The sequence below is a fragment of the Crassostrea angulata genome, chromosome 6 (assembly GCF_025612915.1).
Source record: "Crassostrea angulata isolate pt1a10 chromosome 6, ASM2561291v2, whole genome shotgun sequence".
Lineage (NCBI taxonomy): Eukaryota > Metazoa > Mollusca > Bivalvia > Ostreida > Ostreidae > Magallana > Magallana angulata.
Genome location: NC_069116.1, coordinates 47451889 through 47471243, shown reverse-complemented (window position 1 = coordinate 47471243; position 19355 = coordinate 47451889). Strand labels below are relative to the sequence as shown.

General features: G+C 36.5%; 1 protein-coding gene across 10 annotated transcripts in view; it reads left to right on the top strand.

Moving 5' to 3' along the window:
* LOC128190285 (rootletin-like) overlaps nucleotides 1-19355 on the top strand; it is a 54564-nt gene that overhangs the window by 23863 nt on the left and 11346 nt on the right. For 6 of the 10 annotated variants that reach the window (XM_052862282.1, XM_052862287.1, XM_052862286.1 and 3 more), the window contains 19 exons: nucleotides 7045-7230; nucleotides 8155-8238; nucleotides 9529-9632; nucleotides 11368-11533; nucleotides 11701-11913; nucleotides 12212-12333; nucleotides 12435-12992; nucleotides 13214-13465; nucleotides 13828-13955; nucleotides 14320-14483; nucleotides 14990-15113; nucleotides 15930-16036; nucleotides 16659-16809; nucleotides 17188-17358; nucleotides 17489-17658; nucleotides 17754-17933; nucleotides 18520-18716; nucleotides 18849-19024; nucleotides 19118-19303. In XM_052862282.1, the coding sequence (XP_052718242.1) occupies nucleotides 7045-7230; nucleotides 8155-8238; nucleotides 9529-9632; nucleotides 11368-11533; nucleotides 11701-11913; nucleotides 12212-12333; nucleotides 12435-12992; nucleotides 13214-13465; nucleotides 13828-13955; nucleotides 14320-14483; nucleotides 14990-15113; nucleotides 15930-16036; nucleotides 16659-16809; nucleotides 17188-17358; nucleotides 17489-17658; nucleotides 17754-17933; nucleotides 18520-18716; nucleotides 18849-19024; nucleotides 19118-19303 (3439 nt within the window). Of the gene's footprint in view, nucleotides 1-1616; nucleotides 2407-7044; nucleotides 7231-8154; nucleotides 8239-8320; nucleotides 8402-8593; nucleotides 8648-9528; nucleotides 9633-11367; nucleotides 11534-11700; nucleotides 11914-12211; nucleotides 12334-12434; nucleotides 12993-13213; nucleotides 13466-13827; nucleotides 13956-14319; nucleotides 14484-14989; nucleotides 15114-15929; nucleotides 16037-16658; nucleotides 16810-17187; nucleotides 17359-17488; nucleotides 17659-17753; nucleotides 17934-18519; nucleotides 18717-18848; nucleotides 19025-19117; nucleotides 19304-19355 lie in introns of those variants that run through there. The other 4 variants (XM_052862288.1, XM_052862283.1, XM_052862284.1 and 1 more) reach the window with 4 other exon arrangements.

Here is a 19355-nt window from a genome sequence, read left to right as displayed (position 1 = left end):
AAATGGGCCCTTTGTCTTCAGTCCAATGATATATGACGGAATGCACTTTAACCAGTAATCTTTTGGAGACTTGGCAAATGATTTGGGACGTACCCTTTAAGTTAGGTAATTGTATGAAAATTTGTCTGAGCCTGAGATGGAAATGTTTGCCAACAATTCTATATCCATCTTGTTTGTGAGTCATTCATTCATATTGACCCGATTGTAAAACAGAGACCTTTTTGCTGATAAAGCTTTCTAGTGACCAAGAAGTTTGGAGACACTCTCGGTTATTCAAAGTTTTGATTTCCATGTCACATTTAGAAATGGAAGTTTTGTCAACTTGTCAGTTTAAAAATTTTTGAACAAATTTGATTTCATACAGATTAATAAAGATGTTTACCTCGCAAAGTCTTAGAAAAGCCTGACAAAAATAAATCTACCACTAATTGTATTGTTCTGAAGTGGTAGTATTATGTTCTTGACAGTATTTAAGTGAAAGAAATAATCTGATATGGAGAACCACTGAAAACAAAGACATTTAATTGAATAAATCCATTTCTACACACAATCCTTTGTTTGCCCCGCAGTTCTAGCTATGCAAAACTGAAAGGAACAAAGTTCAACAGCCACTTCATGTAATTGGAATGGAATTTACCTAGTAAGGGAAACTTGTTCTAAACTAATCAATATGTATTTAAGAATTATTGGCTACTGGTTTAAACTTTAACTAGAAACTAGAATTTCTATAAATATTTTAGTAATGATAAAAAGCTGCAGAAATGAAAAATTGAAAATCAATCCTTTACTTTGCCAATAGATTTTGTTACCGGTAAGTCATGAAAGTGATTTAGTGTACTATAAATCGTTGCAGAAAGAACTGGATGAACTAAATTAAAAGCTTAGTGGTAATTGGTGTGTAGTTGTGTTAAAACTGTGCATTACTGTATCTATGGTTGACCCCCACGAGGCATTCAGGTGCTGGATATGTCAAACAGTGGTGTATTTAAACTTAAGACAATAGTCACAAAACGTGTCAACACTTATCGAAAAGATTTACAACCCAGTATACCCATAATGCCCTGACTTCTAGAACTCTTCAGGTCTTCTAGACTCTTTGGTATTGACTTTGATATGCTAGTTTTATGTCCACAATTGCATGCATCTCAACTCAGATGGTAGAACTTTTCATCTATACCAAAGGGAGATAATTCATGACTCTGGACTTCACGCTTCTCCTCTTCATCTGAGTAGAACTTCTATTTTGGGGTTTATTAATGCTTCGATCTATACAAACATTTCTTTTGTGACCATACAATGCACATTCAGATGAAATTTGTGATCATTTAAGAAATCTGAATGAATTGTATTGAAAGGATTATTATTTCTTTGTTGAGCATTTTACATTGATAAGGGGCCCTGAGACACAAAATCAATGGCTTCATGCTAGGTGTTGTCCTTGTTTCCGGAGTTCTAAATGGGAATTTCTGTATTTGAATTCGTGCACCTGACTCTAAAACTCCTGTGGATTATCTGACCTTCATTGCAAGTTGATTAACTTTCCGTAAGAAAAGTGTGTTAAGGTTTTAAGCCCCTGTGTGATAGATAGAATTGAACTTCGGTGGATAAATACTTGCAAAGTAAAAGCTAGGAACACTGATAAGAATTGGCCTGTGCAAAAACTTTCTGGAAGTTTATTGAAGTTTTGAACAGGTCTCATGGATTGCCTTTGATATTTGTTTTTCAATTGAAGTTCTCCTCGTGCGCAAGAACTTGACATCTTGGAAAAAAAGAACAAGCCTATTGATGAGCGCATCAGTTGTATTGATTACATAAACGATAGTTTACATTGAAAGAGTGTAATACGTGGAGGATTTGGTTGTTCGTGCATTTCATTCAACAGTGAGAGTCTTTGTCAGGTGGAGGGGCCTGGTTCAGCAAAGTGTTTCAAACTTTCATTTCATTTTCTGATCGTGCAAATACAAAACTGTAAAACCTACTTGTTTCAAGCCGGAATGGTCGATAAAGATTAATAGTCAATTCCAGGGAAATATTGAAGTTTTCAAGTGGTCTTAATACACACGGACAGAATATTATTATCTTTTACTGGCTGTCAACAGCTTGGGATATTGACCCTTGGCAAAGCTGACTTTGGAAGGGAATGCAAACATATCATCACCTCACTGTAGATCTTTACTACCTTTGTACATACAATTCTTAACAAATGCTCAATATCAATAACTGGACAATTCTAAATAGTTGAAAGTAGAAAAATATTACTTCTTTGGAGGAGATCAAATGAAGTGATCAATTTGTTTACCAGGGAAAATGTCAGAAGATTTCCAGATAGAGAAAGAGGGCAGTGACATGGAATCCGATGTTCCAGAAGTTCCTAAGCCGGGATTTGTTCGGCAGAAAGTTGATGCAGTCAGTATCCCATAATGCATCTAGATGTGCATTTTGCAAAATTTGTTGAATGCTTTATAATGATGCTTCATTGTACATGTCTACTTGTGGGTACCCTATTTGAGTGCTATAATAACTGCTTATATAGAAAAAGTGTCTGTAGAATATGGTAAACATGAATGGGAAATGGGAATACCCATTGTCATTAGATTTGAAGATTTAATTTCAACATTTGGAAATAACCTTTTTGAATTTTGCTTTCATTGGACCACCATTTTGTTCGGTCTTCAGTATACTTTCACTGGCAGCAAGTTTTAGCTCAGGTTTAGGCATGACATCAGGTTTTTGGTTGTTGTTCAAGGAATAGATATTTGTCTGTTATTATAGAGTGAAAACTCAATCTGGTTAAAAGCATTTAAGGCACTACATTGTATATACGAAATAGGGCAAAGAACATCCAATAGAGAGTGCAAGCCTTCTCCATTGCAGTGTTTGTAATTATCTTCATTACACAGAACCTACAGCCTCTGTAGTTCTTTTTTACTTGACATGAAACTGATAATCTGAATAAGTCATCTGTATTTGCAAAAGCATTTTGTTCTGATATCAGATACACTAAACTGTCCATTTTTAGCTCACCGAGACGAAGTCAGGGGGAGCTTATGCTATACCCTCGGCGTCGGCGTCGGCGTCCGGACCTGGTTAAAGTTTTTGTTGCATGTCCTGTATCTAAGCTATTACTTGTCCTATCTTCACTAAACTTGCATGGATGATGCATCTGGACCTACTTATGGACTTGAAAGACTAGGATGCTGAATCTGAGTCCTAAATTTCAGATGCTGGAGGAGGTTAAGGTTGTTGGACCAGGTTAAAGTTTTTGTTGCAGGTGCCCTTTGATAGCAATATCTAAGTTACTGCAGGTCCGTACTTCACCAAACTTGCATGGATGGTGTGGCTTATGATACTGATGCACCAGACAGGCTTGAGTGCTGAATCTGAGCTATAGGTTTCAGATGCTGGAGGGGGTTAAGGTTTTTGGAGCAGGTTAAAGTTTTTGTTGCAGGTGCCCTTTGATAGCAATATCTAAGTTACTGCTGGTCCGTACTTCACCAAACTTGCATGGATGGTGTGTCTTATGATACTGATGCACCAGGCAGGCTTTGGTGCTGAATCTGAGCTATAGGTTACAGATGCTGAAGGAGGTTAAGGTTTTTAGAGCTGGTTAAAGTTTTTGTTGCAGGTGCCCTCTGATGATGATATCTTGGTTACTACTGGTCCTAACTTCACCAGACTTCTATGGATGGTGTGTCTTATGATACTGATGCGCCAGACAGGCTTGAATGCTGAATCTGAGCCATAGGTTTCGGATGCTGGAGGAGGTTAAGGTTTTTAGAGCTGGTTAAAGTTTTTGAAACAGGTGCCCTCTGATGATTATATATTAGTTATTGCTTGTCCTAACTTCACCAGACTTCCATGGATGGTGCGTCTTATGATACTGATGCACCTGACAGGCCTGAATGCTGAGTCTGAACCATAGGTTTCAGATGCTGGATATGGTTAAGTTTTTTGGAACAGGTCACATGTATAATAGATGATAGTACTATTTCAAACTTGCATGTTGACTAAACTGCAATATGAATGAATCACAGAGGAAGCTTCAGATGCAGAGCTTGATTTCCATTATCAAGGATGCTAAAAAATATATCTTAGTTATTACAGGTCCTAACTTCACCAAACTTGAATGGATGGCGTGTCTTATGATACAGATGCACCTGACAGGCATGAATGTTGAATCTGAGCCATAGGTTGCGGATGCTGGAGCAGGTTAAGTTTTAATTGCTAGTGCCCTCTAATGATGATATCTTAGTTATTACTGGTCTTCTGAACTTCACCAAACTTGCATGGAGATGCGTCTTATGTATACTGATGCACCTGACAGGCTTGAATGCTGAATCTGAGCCATAGGTTTTGGATGCTGGATGAGGTTTAGTTTTTTTGGAACAGGTCACATGTTTTATAGATGATAGCTTGCATAGTTGATTTAACTATATTATAAATTAAACGCAGAGGTTTCTTCAGATGCAGAGCCTGATCTCCATTATCAAGGATGCTAAAGAAATCTCCTACCTCACTTAAACCTGCTTGATAGAAAGATGAGGTTGTTGTTAAATGATATAACATGATTCCTATGATAAAGTATTGTATGATGTGAAACACTTTTGTTTAATATGATACAATATAATATCATATGTTATATTGTAAAAAGTTATATGATACGATATGATATTGTATCAATTTTTTTGATATTTTATGATATGATATTGTATCATGATATTGTTTTGTATAGTATTGTATATTATGATACGATATTATATTGTATCATACGATATTGTATAATATGATATTGATTTCTGTAATTTACCATTATATCACGCAAAACTGTAATTTATGATATTGTAATATTATATATTATCGTATCATACGATATTGTATAATATGATATTGGTTTATATGATACATTATTGTATCATATGATACAATATGTATGTATAATATTGTATTATATAATATTTTACTTTATCACATTATATTGTATCATTTGATATGATACAATGTAATATCAAATTATACAATATCATATGATACAATATCATATTATGTATCAAATATTATACAATATCATACAATATAATATATCATACTGTATTATACAATATAATATCATATGTTTCAATGTTATGATGTATTATGTAATATGATATTGTATCATATAATACAATATTGTATTATATATAATGATATTGTATTATGTGATCAAATACAATAAGGTTTAACACAATACAATGTCATTTCATATTTACAATATCATCTTTGTTTATTACAGTATTTTATTGTATTATATGATATATATTGTAAGTATGATAGGATGCAATATTTAATTTTATATTATTATATTGATTAATATATGAACATATGATTATCATACAATTTTTTAACAGATGATATATGATTTTGTGTCAAAACAGAATCCATGAATATCCAAAATCGTATGATTTTCATATAATATGATAAAGGTGGTCTCATAGGGGTGATGCCTCGTCTCGGTGAGCTTTGTAATCTGTGATTACCTATGTTTATACCTGGTAAATGCTCATAATTTCTAATACCGGTAATTATAGAGGGTTATGTATGACAGAAAAGCATCTTGACATTTGCCTACTGAAACTGTTCAAAGGACTTCCATAGAATCATTGAAGCTTCGGTTAAAGTTTGTTTTTAACTCTAAGGTTTGGTAATAGGACAGAATTTTAAATGCATTAAAAGGATCAGTGTATCATCGAATAAGCAAACAATGGCCGTGTGTGTGACTGATTGCCATCAGGTGTTGGTAAAGCTTTTTAGTTAAATGAGGCAAAAAGAGTTAACACGAAGGTCAAACATTGGCTGGCCACAGGAAAGGAACCTAACTACAATGGTTCTATTTCTCAATGCCTTTAATCCCTTATATAGAAACAAAGAAGGGTAGAGAATAAGAGAGAAAGGGGGTTGCAGTGGAGAAACTTTTGTCCAATTCTTTCTTTTTTTTGTGTGTGCAAAATCCTCAACTATGATGAATATAACAGGGTTTTTTTAAAGGACCATTTGTTGGATCATAATTGACGTATGTATTTAAAGTACTAAACCTTGATGATGCAGTTAACTCAAGGTAGTGACATCAATTGAGATCTTTATGATCGTGTTAACTTTTTATGTCCTTTAAATCACTACTTTATGGCATATGAAATTCAGAGCTTTGGTAGATTGGCCGGCAATTGAATTTAATGTTATGTATTAAAGGATAAGGAAAAGTATTTTGCTTAGATAAGCCTTTTCTAATTAGAGAGTATTAGAGTTTGTGGGAATAATCTATTATTGGCTAATTCATGGTTATAATCTGAAATGTTGTAATAATCCTCAATCGCACAATCAGCATTTAAATTGCTTAGTTTGTAAGGTTCTTTGTTGAGTATGAATATTTGAGTACTTAGGAGAAAAAAGGGATAGTTAATTTAGTTGAATAATATAAGACACACCAAAGACTTATTTTAAGCAACAGTAAAATTTAATAATTTCAGAGAGCAATCATAAACATGACATGACTTGAAAAAAAAAAATAGTTTAAGTTCTGTTGAGGTTAATTTATTTACTGATGTTTATTAGGAATACAATAGGTATATATTCAGAGTTCTTGCCATCAGAGCATTCCAGTCACTGATGGATATTGAATTTCAATTATAGAACTCATCTACCTGTGCAAATAAGCCGTGAGCTTGTAGTCTGTCCCCAGTAACGATTATTGATAGCATTTGGGTGTGAATCTGTGACACAATGTCAGAGGAAGGGTCTTTGGTGCTTTCAGAGGCTGTATCCAATATGGAATAATGGCTGATGTTTTAAGGAATTAGGAGGGGAAGGAATATATACTATAGAAGCCATTAACAGGTGAAAATGGTGATTATGTAAGCCTGAAGAGATAATCTAGATGTTGAATTATTCATTGTCTTTAAGGCAGCAATATGTTTTCTTCCTAGATTGCAGAATCCAGTTTTATGATGCTGTGTATTTTGTTTATACATTTTCTAAGTGTATTATGACTGGTCCCTTTGTCTGGTTTTACAGTTAGAACAGTCTTTGAGAGGACAAGGAGGTGAATCACTAGAGGCCCCCTCCAAAAACCTTGTCCAACAGAACATCGAGCTCAGACGCAAGCTCGAGGACGAGCACGCAAGCTACAAGCGCAAACTACAAGCTTATCAAGACGGACAGCAGCGACAAGCTCAGCTTGTTCAGAAGCTACAAGCTAAGGTAAATATCGTGTGCACTTTACTGCCTTATAAGGTAAATATCATGAGCACTTTACTGCCTAATGTTTTGAATTCTTTTCATAACAAAAGTATATATTCATGTTCTGACTTCAAAGTCTCTGAAATGTAACATTGTATAAAACCTTATTTCAATGATCTGATTGGCTTTTCTTGGTGCAAGGTAAATATTATAACATTATCCTCCCAGGGCTCCTGTTTGAAGGTGTGAATAGAAAGTTAATTACTTACCATGGTATATAAATATTAAAGCTGAGCGAAAAATTTTAGCGAAAATGATTCCCCAATGTAAACACATCCTAATGAGAGCAAGAACTTGTGAGGATGTAGGAATTATTTATGTTAGGCTAATAGTGATTTCTGCGGGAGTAATGCACACAACATTCTATAGAGAGCTACCCTTAATGTTGTTTATATTGATGAAATTGTTGGATTTGAAAATTTCAGGTGTGTATTTATATGAAGATGATTATTGTTAGTTTTACATTGATTTGAACAAATAATTTTGATTTCTTCACTTCAGGTTGAGATAAAAAGGGTGAATTTCTCATCACATTTTTTACTAGTTTTCCCCTCAATTTTTTTTTCATAGAATAGTCAAGAAGAGAAATTGCTACCATTATATAGAAACAGATAACTGACCCAATGCATGTTTACGTTATATTTGAACAACGTTTTTTAATGTAACTTTTTAATTCAAACTACCAGTAGAAAAGATTTTTATAGTACTTTGCTTGAATAGGTAGTACTAGGTAATTTTATGTTGGAAAGAATATCTTTAATTCAAATAGTATGATTTTTCTGATTAAAAAATCCACTAATCATTCAAGTTATGAAGATTACCAGAGCCCCTACATTGAAGAAATGATTGCACTGTCATATCATTATAAGATTTTGATTTTAACAGCTTTTGCAATACAAGAAAAAATGTACAGACTTGGAAGATGCTATGCGCAACAAAGATTTTCATTACCAATTCGCCAACCAGAAGGTAAAAGGCCACAACGATGGTCAAAAACACCATGTATATCAGTGTATATCTCAAATAACCCTCCATATATATACAACTCTAGGTCTTACAGTACAAGAAAAAGTGTGAGGATTTTGAGGCAGAAAACGGGGATTTGAAATCCCGTAACGATAACCTTAAGTTGGTAAGGGTCATGTGAAGGCGCCATCTAGTGGTGCATGTGCTCTCTCATCACTGTTGGATGTCTTCATTTTGTTGGGTGTGCTTCTCTAAAACACTTGCATGATCAGGAATCAGATCAACTGCGTTGGGTTGATGGTAGCTTGTTCATTATTTTATTCTTTCTGCAACAGCATTGTCTTGTTTCATTTCATAGGTCCTACAATACAAGCATAAATGCTCTGATCTCGAGGATCAGATAGAAAGTAAAGTGAGTATTATTTCCCCTGCAACCCCTTATGGCTTCAGCCATCCTAATACGAAGTGATTATAATTTCTAATGGTGTGGTTTTTGGCTAGACTTACAAACTAAAACCTTCAATCTAGACTGCCGTAGATTTTCAAAATTCAGTTTCTGTTATGCTTTTTGATAAAAAAAAAAAAAAAGAGATTTTGATCAAAATTTAATAATTTTTGATACTGATAATATCTATGTGTAAATAGTGAAAAAACAAAATCAATGTCTAAAAAATCAATGAAAATTTGTTATATTTATGTTAAAAATATAAAGTAGCTTTTGGAAACTTCAAGAATAAAGATATAACATTAGTTTTGGATTGCCTCAGGTGATGGTTTCCATGGATAGGTTGATAGGATTCTTTCTGCACAGCTTCTGCCTCTATTCTCCTCTTAAATAACTTTAGCAACTCTCCCACCCTTTTACTTGTGTGTTACCTTCACTGTGGAAACTATTAAGCACTCTTTTGCTACCCACTGCACTATTTGACCCTCACTTTTGACTTCCGACCTTTGCAAAGGGTTGTGATGTCAAGGTCATTAGTTTGAGGGGAAGTGTTTTTGCTGTATTTTGACGTGAACTGCCGCATAAATTCTCACAGGTTCAATTATGTGTTCATTTTTGTGTCTAATATATGAAATTTAATCTTACAAATGGAATTTTCATAACTGAGCTGCTGAAAGAATTCATATAATTATATAGAATAATGATAATTAATCTGGCATGTTTGAAAACATTAATTTTTAGTCACAGATCTCTAATGAATTAGTAATTAAACTTTGCACCTGTAATGAGAATAGAACTAATATTCACAAGTATACTGTACTCAGCTAAGATTATTTCCTTTTGCACAGCTTCAATCAACAGAGGAGTCATACAAAAAGAGTTTGGAAGCCTCCGAGAGCCGCAACATGGACTTGGAGAACACGCTGATAAAGCTGGAGGAGGAACAGCAGAGGTAAGGGCACAGGCTATAGGCTACAGACTTTAGGCTATAGGCTACAGACCATAGGCTACATGGCCCAGATTCACAGGTCCAGGTTAAAGCTACAAGACCATAGGCCATAGGCTAACTCTCCTCTTGTGAAACAAGAGGGGATTCAAGATGTGCTTTAGTGATTTGCATGTAACATGCGTAATTCATGCTATTGGTTGGACCTGTATTTTTTGGAATATAATAGACGGATGATCTTCATAGCCATAGTTTAGATATTAGCTGGTAGAGGTCTTTTTTTTAAGAATGCATAAGCAGGATTTCAGAGGAATTTTTAATGCCTTTCACAAGGTTAAGAAAAATGGCATTCAGCAACTGAAATTTTATTTCTGAGCTTTGCATAAAAAATCTATGCAATTCAATCTACAAGCATCCTATACCTTCATTTAAAATTCAAATTTAATGGAATCAAACCCAAGGGATTTTGTCATTTCAACATTTGCTGAGTTGGTACTTATTAGGATTTATCACTGATCACTGAGTTAAAACATGTAAAGCCATTGCCAAACAGTTTAAAGGTTTCAAAAGTCAAGCAGAACTTTAAAGAATGAACGTTAATTGGTAGACATTGTTCTGTATGAAAACTGTGAATGGGAACCAGGTACACTCCTGATGGAAAATCACTGATAATAGAAACCTTGCCCAAAAATGGGATTTATCTACAACAGAGAATGACTGGGATATCTCCTCGAGCCATTTAAAATGGAACACAGGAATCCAGTCATTATTTATTGAAAACTAGCCACTTCCAAAGTCATGAAATTCCCTGTACTTTCACGAGACCCCCATTAAAAGGAAGATTTTGAAATGATTCGCAGTTTTTAATGGTGATGAATATTTGATGTGGAAAGCTTTGGCCAGTTTGTTCTATGCTTTTAATTATTAAACATTACCTTGTCATAGATAAGGCCCTTAGGTTTGTTTTTATCTTTTCTCTATGGTTTCAGCTACGTAGGGGTCCTTTATAGTAGATCAAGCCTATCCACAGATCTGCCAAGATCCTTTTTTTTCAATTTCATTCACCGTTCATTAAGTTTCCATTGCATTATTAATCATGTGGACTTGACTCAGGTCAATGTTTGTTTAAGGTGAATAGTTTTTGCTACGTGATCAGATGAATTTAGAGTATATTGAAATAACGATATGATTGATTATGAATAAAAGCTTCACTTTTCAAAAACCTAACTAGAACAAATGCCTCTGTAATATTTATGACCCATATTGTTCTCCAATAGGCCTGAATTGCAAATTAAGGAAATCTAAATAGTGCAGACTTGAAAGCTAAATGTTTATTTAATCAAATATAGATGCAAGGCAAACTTTAATTTTCTAATAGATATTATCATTTAGTCATGATTTTCATAACTCTCTGTATTTTAAACAACGTTCTCTGTATGCATATAGTTCATCAACATGCAGAAATAGATTTTTTTCTTCTTTTTTTTAAATGTACTAGTACTGGTATGTACGGGGTAGGTTAACTATCATAATACTGGTATTTTTGCTGAAGAGAGAAAACAATATTAAAGGATGACAAATTTTTTAATGGTATCTTTTTTAATGGAAAGATATATACAATTTCCAAGCGCACAGTTTTCAAATACTTGTATATTCATATCCATAACCATAATAATAAAAAAACAAATAAAAGAGAAAGATTAAGAGATGTTAAGTTTTATGATGTATTTTTTTATGACAGGAGTGCCAGTCTGGCCCATGTGAATGCCATGCTGAGGGAACAGCTGGATCAGGCGACCGCCGCCAACCAGTCCTTGACCTCTGACATCCACAAACTGACCCAGGATTGGCAGGCTGCCAGGGAAGAGCTCGACATCAAGGAACGAGAGTGGCGCGATGAGGAACAGGTAAATAGGCAGTGATAACAAGGTTAAATGCTTATTGCATTCCAAGATGTTTGACTTTCAGTGTCTCAGCCAGTGCATATTATGATTCCAAGAATAATGGCATGTGCATACATGCAAAAAAAGTAAAAATGTGTTTTGCTAGAAAGAGTATCTCTGGTTTTTTTTAGTCCTTTAATGAGTACTTCAGTGCTGAGCACGGTCGACTTCTGGCTCTCTGGAGACAGGTCGTGGCCTTCCGTCGTTCTTTCGGGGATCTGAAGACGGCAACGGAGCGCGACTTGTCCCATGTGAGGAATGACGTGACCCGTGCCTCCAGAAGCATGCACTCTGCCTGCCTTAATCTGGCCGCCAACGTCAGAAACTCGGACACTCAGTCCCAGGTAAGGAAAAAAGGTTTATTCACAAGTACACATTCGTTTGACTTACCTGGCAGGTGTGCATTTCATGATTCTTTGACACATTCATGATTGTGAATGTGCTAGGTGAAAGTACTGATTGACATTCTGAATTTTTCACTATAATAAAAGAATCCTTTCTGCTCAATTGGGTGATATATATTGAAAAGCTCTTTAATGTGTGACTCACTAACAAAAAAGGTAAATATCAGTTTATGAGTAGGGTACATGTAGATTATTGAATGAGAAATTTTCATTGATTTCTGATAATGGTCAATTATAGGTTTTGTTGGATCGTGAACGTTCAGACAGGGCAGCCATTGACAACCAGCTGAGAGAGAAGAACCGTGAAATTTCTGAACTCCAGTCTCGTTATGATGCTCACAGCTACGAACTGAACGCCAAGTAAGTCATTTTGTATTTAGAATCTTCATAACTGCAAGCTCTAAAGCTTTGTGCAATATTGTAAGAAAACATCCACTGATGTTTTGATTTGTTACTTGCAGGGTAAATGAACTGACCATGATGAACGAGAAACTGAAGATACAGCTGGAGGAGAGAGACAAATCCATCAACACTCTGCAGCGCCAGATCAACAACCTGGAGACCAGACTTGGAGAAAGAACCAGCTACGACCTTCCTGAGACAGACACAGCTAGACAGATCCGAGGCGAGACCGAGGCTCTTCATGATGCCCTCCGTAACATCGCCGAGGCTGTCATTAATGACGCTGACGAGTTTGATGGCGAGGAAGGCCGAAGATCTATCTCTCCATCCAGGGCACGATCCATCTCTCCATCTGCCCGGGCACGCTCTCCAATGCTCAGGGATAGATCTAAGTCTCCCATGGCTAGGTCCAGGTCCCCAGCACTGGCTGATGCCACATTCTCTGCTGTCCAGGCAGCTCTTAACAAGCGCCAACTTCAGCTGTCCGAGGCCCGGGCCAAACTGAGGGCGAGCCAGGACCATAACGCTGCCATCAGGAAGCAGATGGATGACCTGGACAATGAGCGAAGGCGCATGGAGTTACAGATTCTGCAGCTGAAGGAGGATGTAGACATTCTGTAAGTTGTTTAATGCATTTGATAATTACTGTTTTAAAAAGGTTGTAGACATTTTGTAAATAACTTTAATAATTGCCATTATTAAAGATGTTTAGAGGTTGTTAGTTTCTTTAATAACTTTAATAAAAGCCAGTTGAAGAAATACAAGTAGTACTGGTATTATTTTGAACAATTTGGCAGTATTTTTTGTATATATTTTACAATTTATCTTATTTTTGCAGGAGAAGAGAGAGAGAGGATACATCCAGAGACCGTGACAGGGTGAAGAACGCGCTGAGCCTTACAGGAACTGAGAAATCTCAGCTGGAGAAGATCAGGAACGAGCTGAATGAGCAGATCGAGATGATGCAGCAGGAGAATGAGAAACTCCAGGCGGCGAACACGGATCTCCAGAGACAGAGGGACCAACTGGAGGACGAGAAAGACGACGTCACCAAGGACAAAGAGCGACAGGTCAAGGAGAACGACAGATGGTAAGGAGAATTTGGATTTTTTGTCAGTTAGGGCCCATTGAGTGAGCATAAATGCCTGTGCCTGCCCTCTGATTGTCTGAAGTGACCATTGTGGTGCTTCATGTTTACTTTTTGTGTAAACATCCTGACCCAAGCTTTATTCTATTATGAATTTTATTAAAACCAACACAGACACTCAAGTACCCCTTATTAATATTTTTTTTTGAAAAGCCTAAATAGTATGTAAACTTCTGTATATGAATGACCTGATTAATACAGACACTCAAGTACCCCTTTTTAATATATTTTTTTGAAAGGTCTATGTAAACTTCTATATATGAATGACCTGTCTGGTGTGTATTAATTGGGTGTCTGTCTTTCAGCCACAGAGTAATCGACCAGCTGGAACACAAGAATAGCACCATCAAGGAGGAACTGGTCTCCACAAAGGAGGCCCTCAATAGAGCTCTCCTGGACAAGGAGGTGCTGGAGCAACAGAAGTCCGAAGTCAGTAAGTATATTAAAACGTGGTCAAATAATGCATGGATATTGACACATGAAAACTAGGTAGAGAGCATGTGTCATGATTTTCGCATACCTACAAGTACATAGAAATATTAGATTTACAGATAAGCATGGTAATGGCCTATACACTTCATTAAAGAATTTAAACTTATAACAATGTTAATTTCATTCCCCCTGATCTCGAAATATATGTTAACTAATTCATGAGATAAGATAAATTATGTTTATAAGGAATGAAAACAGCTTGTCACTGGCTCTTCACTTCAACTATTTTTAATGTAGTGTAATTCATTTAATCAAGCAGTCTTTTTATTTCCTTAAAATAAAGTGATTTTGTTTCCTCTCTTCAGGTGATGCTCTGTCAAAGGCTGAGCTTCAGAAGGCTGAGTTGGAGCTGGAGATCAACAAGGCTAAGACAGAGGAGGCCACCCTGAAGGACGCCCTGCTGAAGATGCAGGCCATGAATGAGGGTCTGGGCCAGGACAAGGTCGAGCTGAACAAAATCATCATGCAGGTAACATACCCCCACCCTCCTCACAGCTTCTTACCTGTCTCGTATCAAGGAAACAGCCTGTGTGTGTAGAGAGAGAAAGATTTACATGCAGGAATGAAAAATTACTTTTGATGAGCGCATTAAACATTTTATTGAAAAAGGTGTTCAATTTTTTAATATGAGAAGTGGTTGGGAGATAGTGTAAAAGGGGTTGACTTCTGCATAAAGCAGTAGATTTAACATTTATAGATCAATGAAACATTACTTTTGATAAAAGCATTGAATGTTCATGAAGTTAAATTTTTCTTTTGTTTTGTTTTTTTGGGGTTGTTTTTTTATGGTACTTGATAATATGTCATGCATTTTTTGGAATAACACAATTTTTAAAGTAAAAAGATAAAAATCAGCATTTAAATGTTGAAAAAGTGTTTATGAGCGGTATGGAAGAATCTAGCAAAGTGGGTGATGGCATTAAAAAGTAGAACAAGTTGAGAAATGTTAACAGTTATGGTGTCATATGGTTGTAGATGGAGGCTGAGCAGGCCAGTCTGACTGGAGAGAAGGACGCTCTCGAGATGGAGAAGACCGGCATCAAGGAGGAACTGGTCCGCGTGGAGCAGGAGAAGATGGACCTCGACACAGAGAAGATGGGTAAGTGCAGAAAGGTTATCAGTGGTAGGCATGTCAAAGGGGGTTATATACTAGACACTGTGAAGATGAGTAGGTGCATAAAGGTTATCGATAGTTGGCATGTTGGATGGGGTGGGGGGGGGGGGGGGGTTACATACTAGACATTGAAAAGATGGGTAGATGTACAACTCCCTGCATAAAGGTTTTCATTGCAATGATAGGCATATTGGACAGGGAGGGGGGTTATATACTAGACATCAAAAAGATTGGTAGGTGCATAAAGGTTATCAATGGTAGGCATATCAGAGAGGGTTATGTTCGAGACATCGAGAAGATGAGTAGGTGCACTGTGCAGCTGCACAACTCACTGCATAAAGGCTATCAGTAATAAGCGTATTGGATGAGGGGGTTACCTATGTTGTCGTTAGTAGCGTTACTGGTTATGAATTTATAATGATCATATAACACTTGATAACTTTGTACAAGTTTTTTTATGCAAAAATTGGTATCCTGTATCCTTATGTGAAAATGAAACAAAAGGATGTATCTAATGGCAAGTTCATCCCATGAGGATATAAAATGTGTCACAGGAGATCATGTGTCCTTATCTTTTCATATACAATATCAATTTTGCATGTCAGCTCGCAAAGTTGTTCTTTTATCACTTCAGATAAATTGATAATTATAATCTGATCTGTTCTGTTTGGATCTCTGTAATGGAATACACCATTACATATTTATAAATGCATTTCCTCCAAGCCCTTCCCATCTGTAGGAGATGCTACTGTGATATTTTTTTTGACTTCCACTATATTGTTGGACTTTTTGTTCGTGTAGGCTTGAACCAGACTCTGGAGTTGAGTGAGATGACACGCCAGCAGCTGGAGGAAGAGATCCAGGCCCTGAACCGTGAGAAGGGAGACATCCAGGAACAACTGTCTTCTGTAAGCAAACAAACCAGCATCTCAAGAACCCACTGTAATATCATTATAATGACTCCCTCCAAAAGATCTAACACTATTAAAACTTGAACTACGTCCTCAGGCAATTACAGAATCCACTATGATGATAAATTTCCCCCCCCAAAAAAAACAACTAACATTGAAAACATAAACTTTGTCATTAGGTGTGTGTTTAATTAAAAATAAAAATAGAAAAATTTATAGGGTTGAGCAGTCTGCATTTATTACACATTTTACAATTCCTTATAATACAGAGATCGTTCTTTGTTTATAATCCACTTATCAATCTTTGCAGGAGGAGGTATACTAATGAAATACTGGTTCTGAAAATTAATGTTTCAAAACATTTTGTTCTGCAAGATTTTTTTTTTAAAAAACTGTAAAAATATGTATTCAAAATTTTGGTTCTAGTTGTATTTTTTTTGTTTTGTTATTTGATTATGATTGTTCATTATGTTTATTCTGTGTGAACAATTGCCAGTAAATTCATTTTAATACAATGCTTTAAATGCGATGATATCAACCACACTTATGGTTTTAACTGTAACTGACTTACTTTGAATGAATGGACCACTGATGTGAGCTGTATACTTCTACTGTGTAGGTTTCCCGCCAGAAACAGGCTCTCGCTGAGGAGCTGTTGCAGGCTCGCCGGGAAGTAGAGAGACAGAACCAAAACTATGTCAAGGTCGCCAAGGAGAAGGAGATGCTGACCCAGGACAAAGGAGAACTCATTGTCCAGGTCACCGCCACAGGTAACAAAAGGGAATCATGTTACATGTAAATATTAATTCCATATACATGTACATGTACTACATTGTACACAGAAAGAAAGAATAAAAAGAAACAATGTTATGATAGATTGGAATCATTTGAATTCAGGGGAGCTAATTTTTGTGGATTGTCAATTTTTTAAAGATTTATTAGAAGGTTATAAATAGATGTGCCTAAATATACAATGAACAAAGACTGTGTTTCATAATTTGTTTGGAGTTGTTTATTTGATGGCGTACTTATAAAAGCATAGAAAATTGAGCCATCACAAATATTAATATTTTCACTGTATCTTGTACCATGTAAAACACAAAAAGATAGAAAATTTTTGATAACATTGAGCTTTGATTCTTCCACAGAGCGTGAGAATCGACAGCAGAGTGAGGTAATTTCATCCCTTCGCAGCGAGAAGGACAGCTTGGAGAGCGCCCTCTATGAGTCTCAGCAGTCTGAGAGTCAGCTCAATGTCAGGAAGGAGCAGCTCGAGGGAGAGAACCAGGAACTGATCCTCAGGAAAGAAAACCTGCAGAGTAAGCCCCCTTTGTATATACTAAACATCAGTTGTTGTATTGATAACACATGTTTACATATCTACATGTAATTGTTATAGGCCTTGGGTTATGTCTTTTGCTAACTTTTATTTTTTTCATTGTGTCTCAGGTGAGATCAACCGTCTCATTAAGGAGAAGGAGGCTGACCTGGAGAAGTTTGAGCGCATTAAGGAGGACTTACAGAGACGTTTGGCTCAACTCGAGCGAGACATGTCTCTGGCCCTCACCCAGGAGAAACAGGCTCATGAAGATGATGTGGAGAGACTTGTGAAAGAGAGGGTAAGACAGGACTAAAATTTTAAAATGTGCTAAAATAGAGATATGTGCCTTGTATCTGGTCACAGAGAATAATGGTTGTTGTATTTGTGACACAGGAGCAGCAGCGTCACGAGTTTGAGACAGAGCGAGATGAGAATGTGCACCAGAATGCCATGGAGAAGGAGGAGTTGTTGAACCGTTTCGACCGAGAGCGAGAGGATCTCCAGGAGGAACTGGCCAATCTGCAGCGAGAGCGAGACAACCAGCTCCTGATGGCTGAGAACGACAAGCAACAGGTAACTACCTGTTGATGTATACAATCATGTTATGTATTTAGTGTATCCGCATGTTATGAGTGAAAGAAAATCTCTGTAACGGACTTATGATTCCTAACTGGTGATGCCTTTATAACTTAAAAGTCTTTTCTCGAGTTGCATCCCAAAAGTTTTTGAAAATATTGATTGCCAGTAATCATGCAGGATAAAGATATCTTCATCACAGCTGTTTGTGTAATGTTTATTTACTACAAGATTTATACAATTATTATGTTGATCCACATTTGCCCTTTAATTTGTCATTCTAGAAGATAACAGTTGTTATAAACGCTCCAAACTCAGTGTTAAGTGTTTTATTGCAGTCATAAAATTTTTAAAATATCACTGACGTTCACATATGTAAATATGCCCTACTTTCACTTTCAGTCTTACATGCAACACTACATACATGTACATGTTGTAAATAAGAGAGAGTTATTTGCTTGTACATGCATGTTTGAAATAGAATGGTGCCTTTTGCTGGATCATGCATGCTGTAAATAAGACAGTGCTTTTTCATATATAATTGCTATGTGCACGTGAATCTTCATCTTGACTCCTTTTGTAGACCATGTCTCTTCTGGAACAAGAGAAGAGCACTCTGGCTGAGAAGAACAACACTCTGACAATGGAGCTCGCCAATATCAATGTAGAATACGAGCGTCTGAAGCGCGAGTACCTCGCTCGCCAGGAGCAGGACAAGAACAACATGAACGCACTCAACCAGGAGCTCAGGAACCTCCGAGGACAGTTTGAGGACACCTGGTGAGTGTTATTGCTCTTTAAATTATCCTCTCTTAATTCTGTGTAATATTGTAACAACTGAACATAATATTGTAACAAGAAATTGGATTTGAAATGATTTTGTAGTTAATGTAATGTTCTTTTAATATGCAGCATGAACCATCAGAAGGAGATCAAGGATCTGACCAATCAGATCAGAGATCTGGAAAGACAGAGAGAGGCTGCTTTGAGAGAGGTTGCTGATCTCAAGACTCAGCTCAAGCTCGTTGAGGAAGCTCGGGATAATGTCCGCCGAGACCTGATTGATTCCAACAGGAAAGTCAGAGAAGGTCAGTACATGTGTATCAAGAATCAATCAAGGAAATTATCAGTGAATCAGTCACTGAACTCTTGATTGTAATGTTCTGTAATTTTGTTTATAGAGGAGGAAATGTTGGAGCTGATGAGGAAAGACATGGTGGAACTGAAGAGAAACCTGAATGACGAGGTCAGAGAGAAGGAGCTGTTCTCCAAGATTAATGATGAGCTGAGGGGCACCATCAAAAAGAATGAGGGAGAGAAAACCGAGCTCAACAGGGACCTTTGTGATCATAGACAAAGGTGTAGCAGTAAGTAGAAAGTGATTGATTCTAGTCTCCAGTTCTTTGATTTTTATCAACT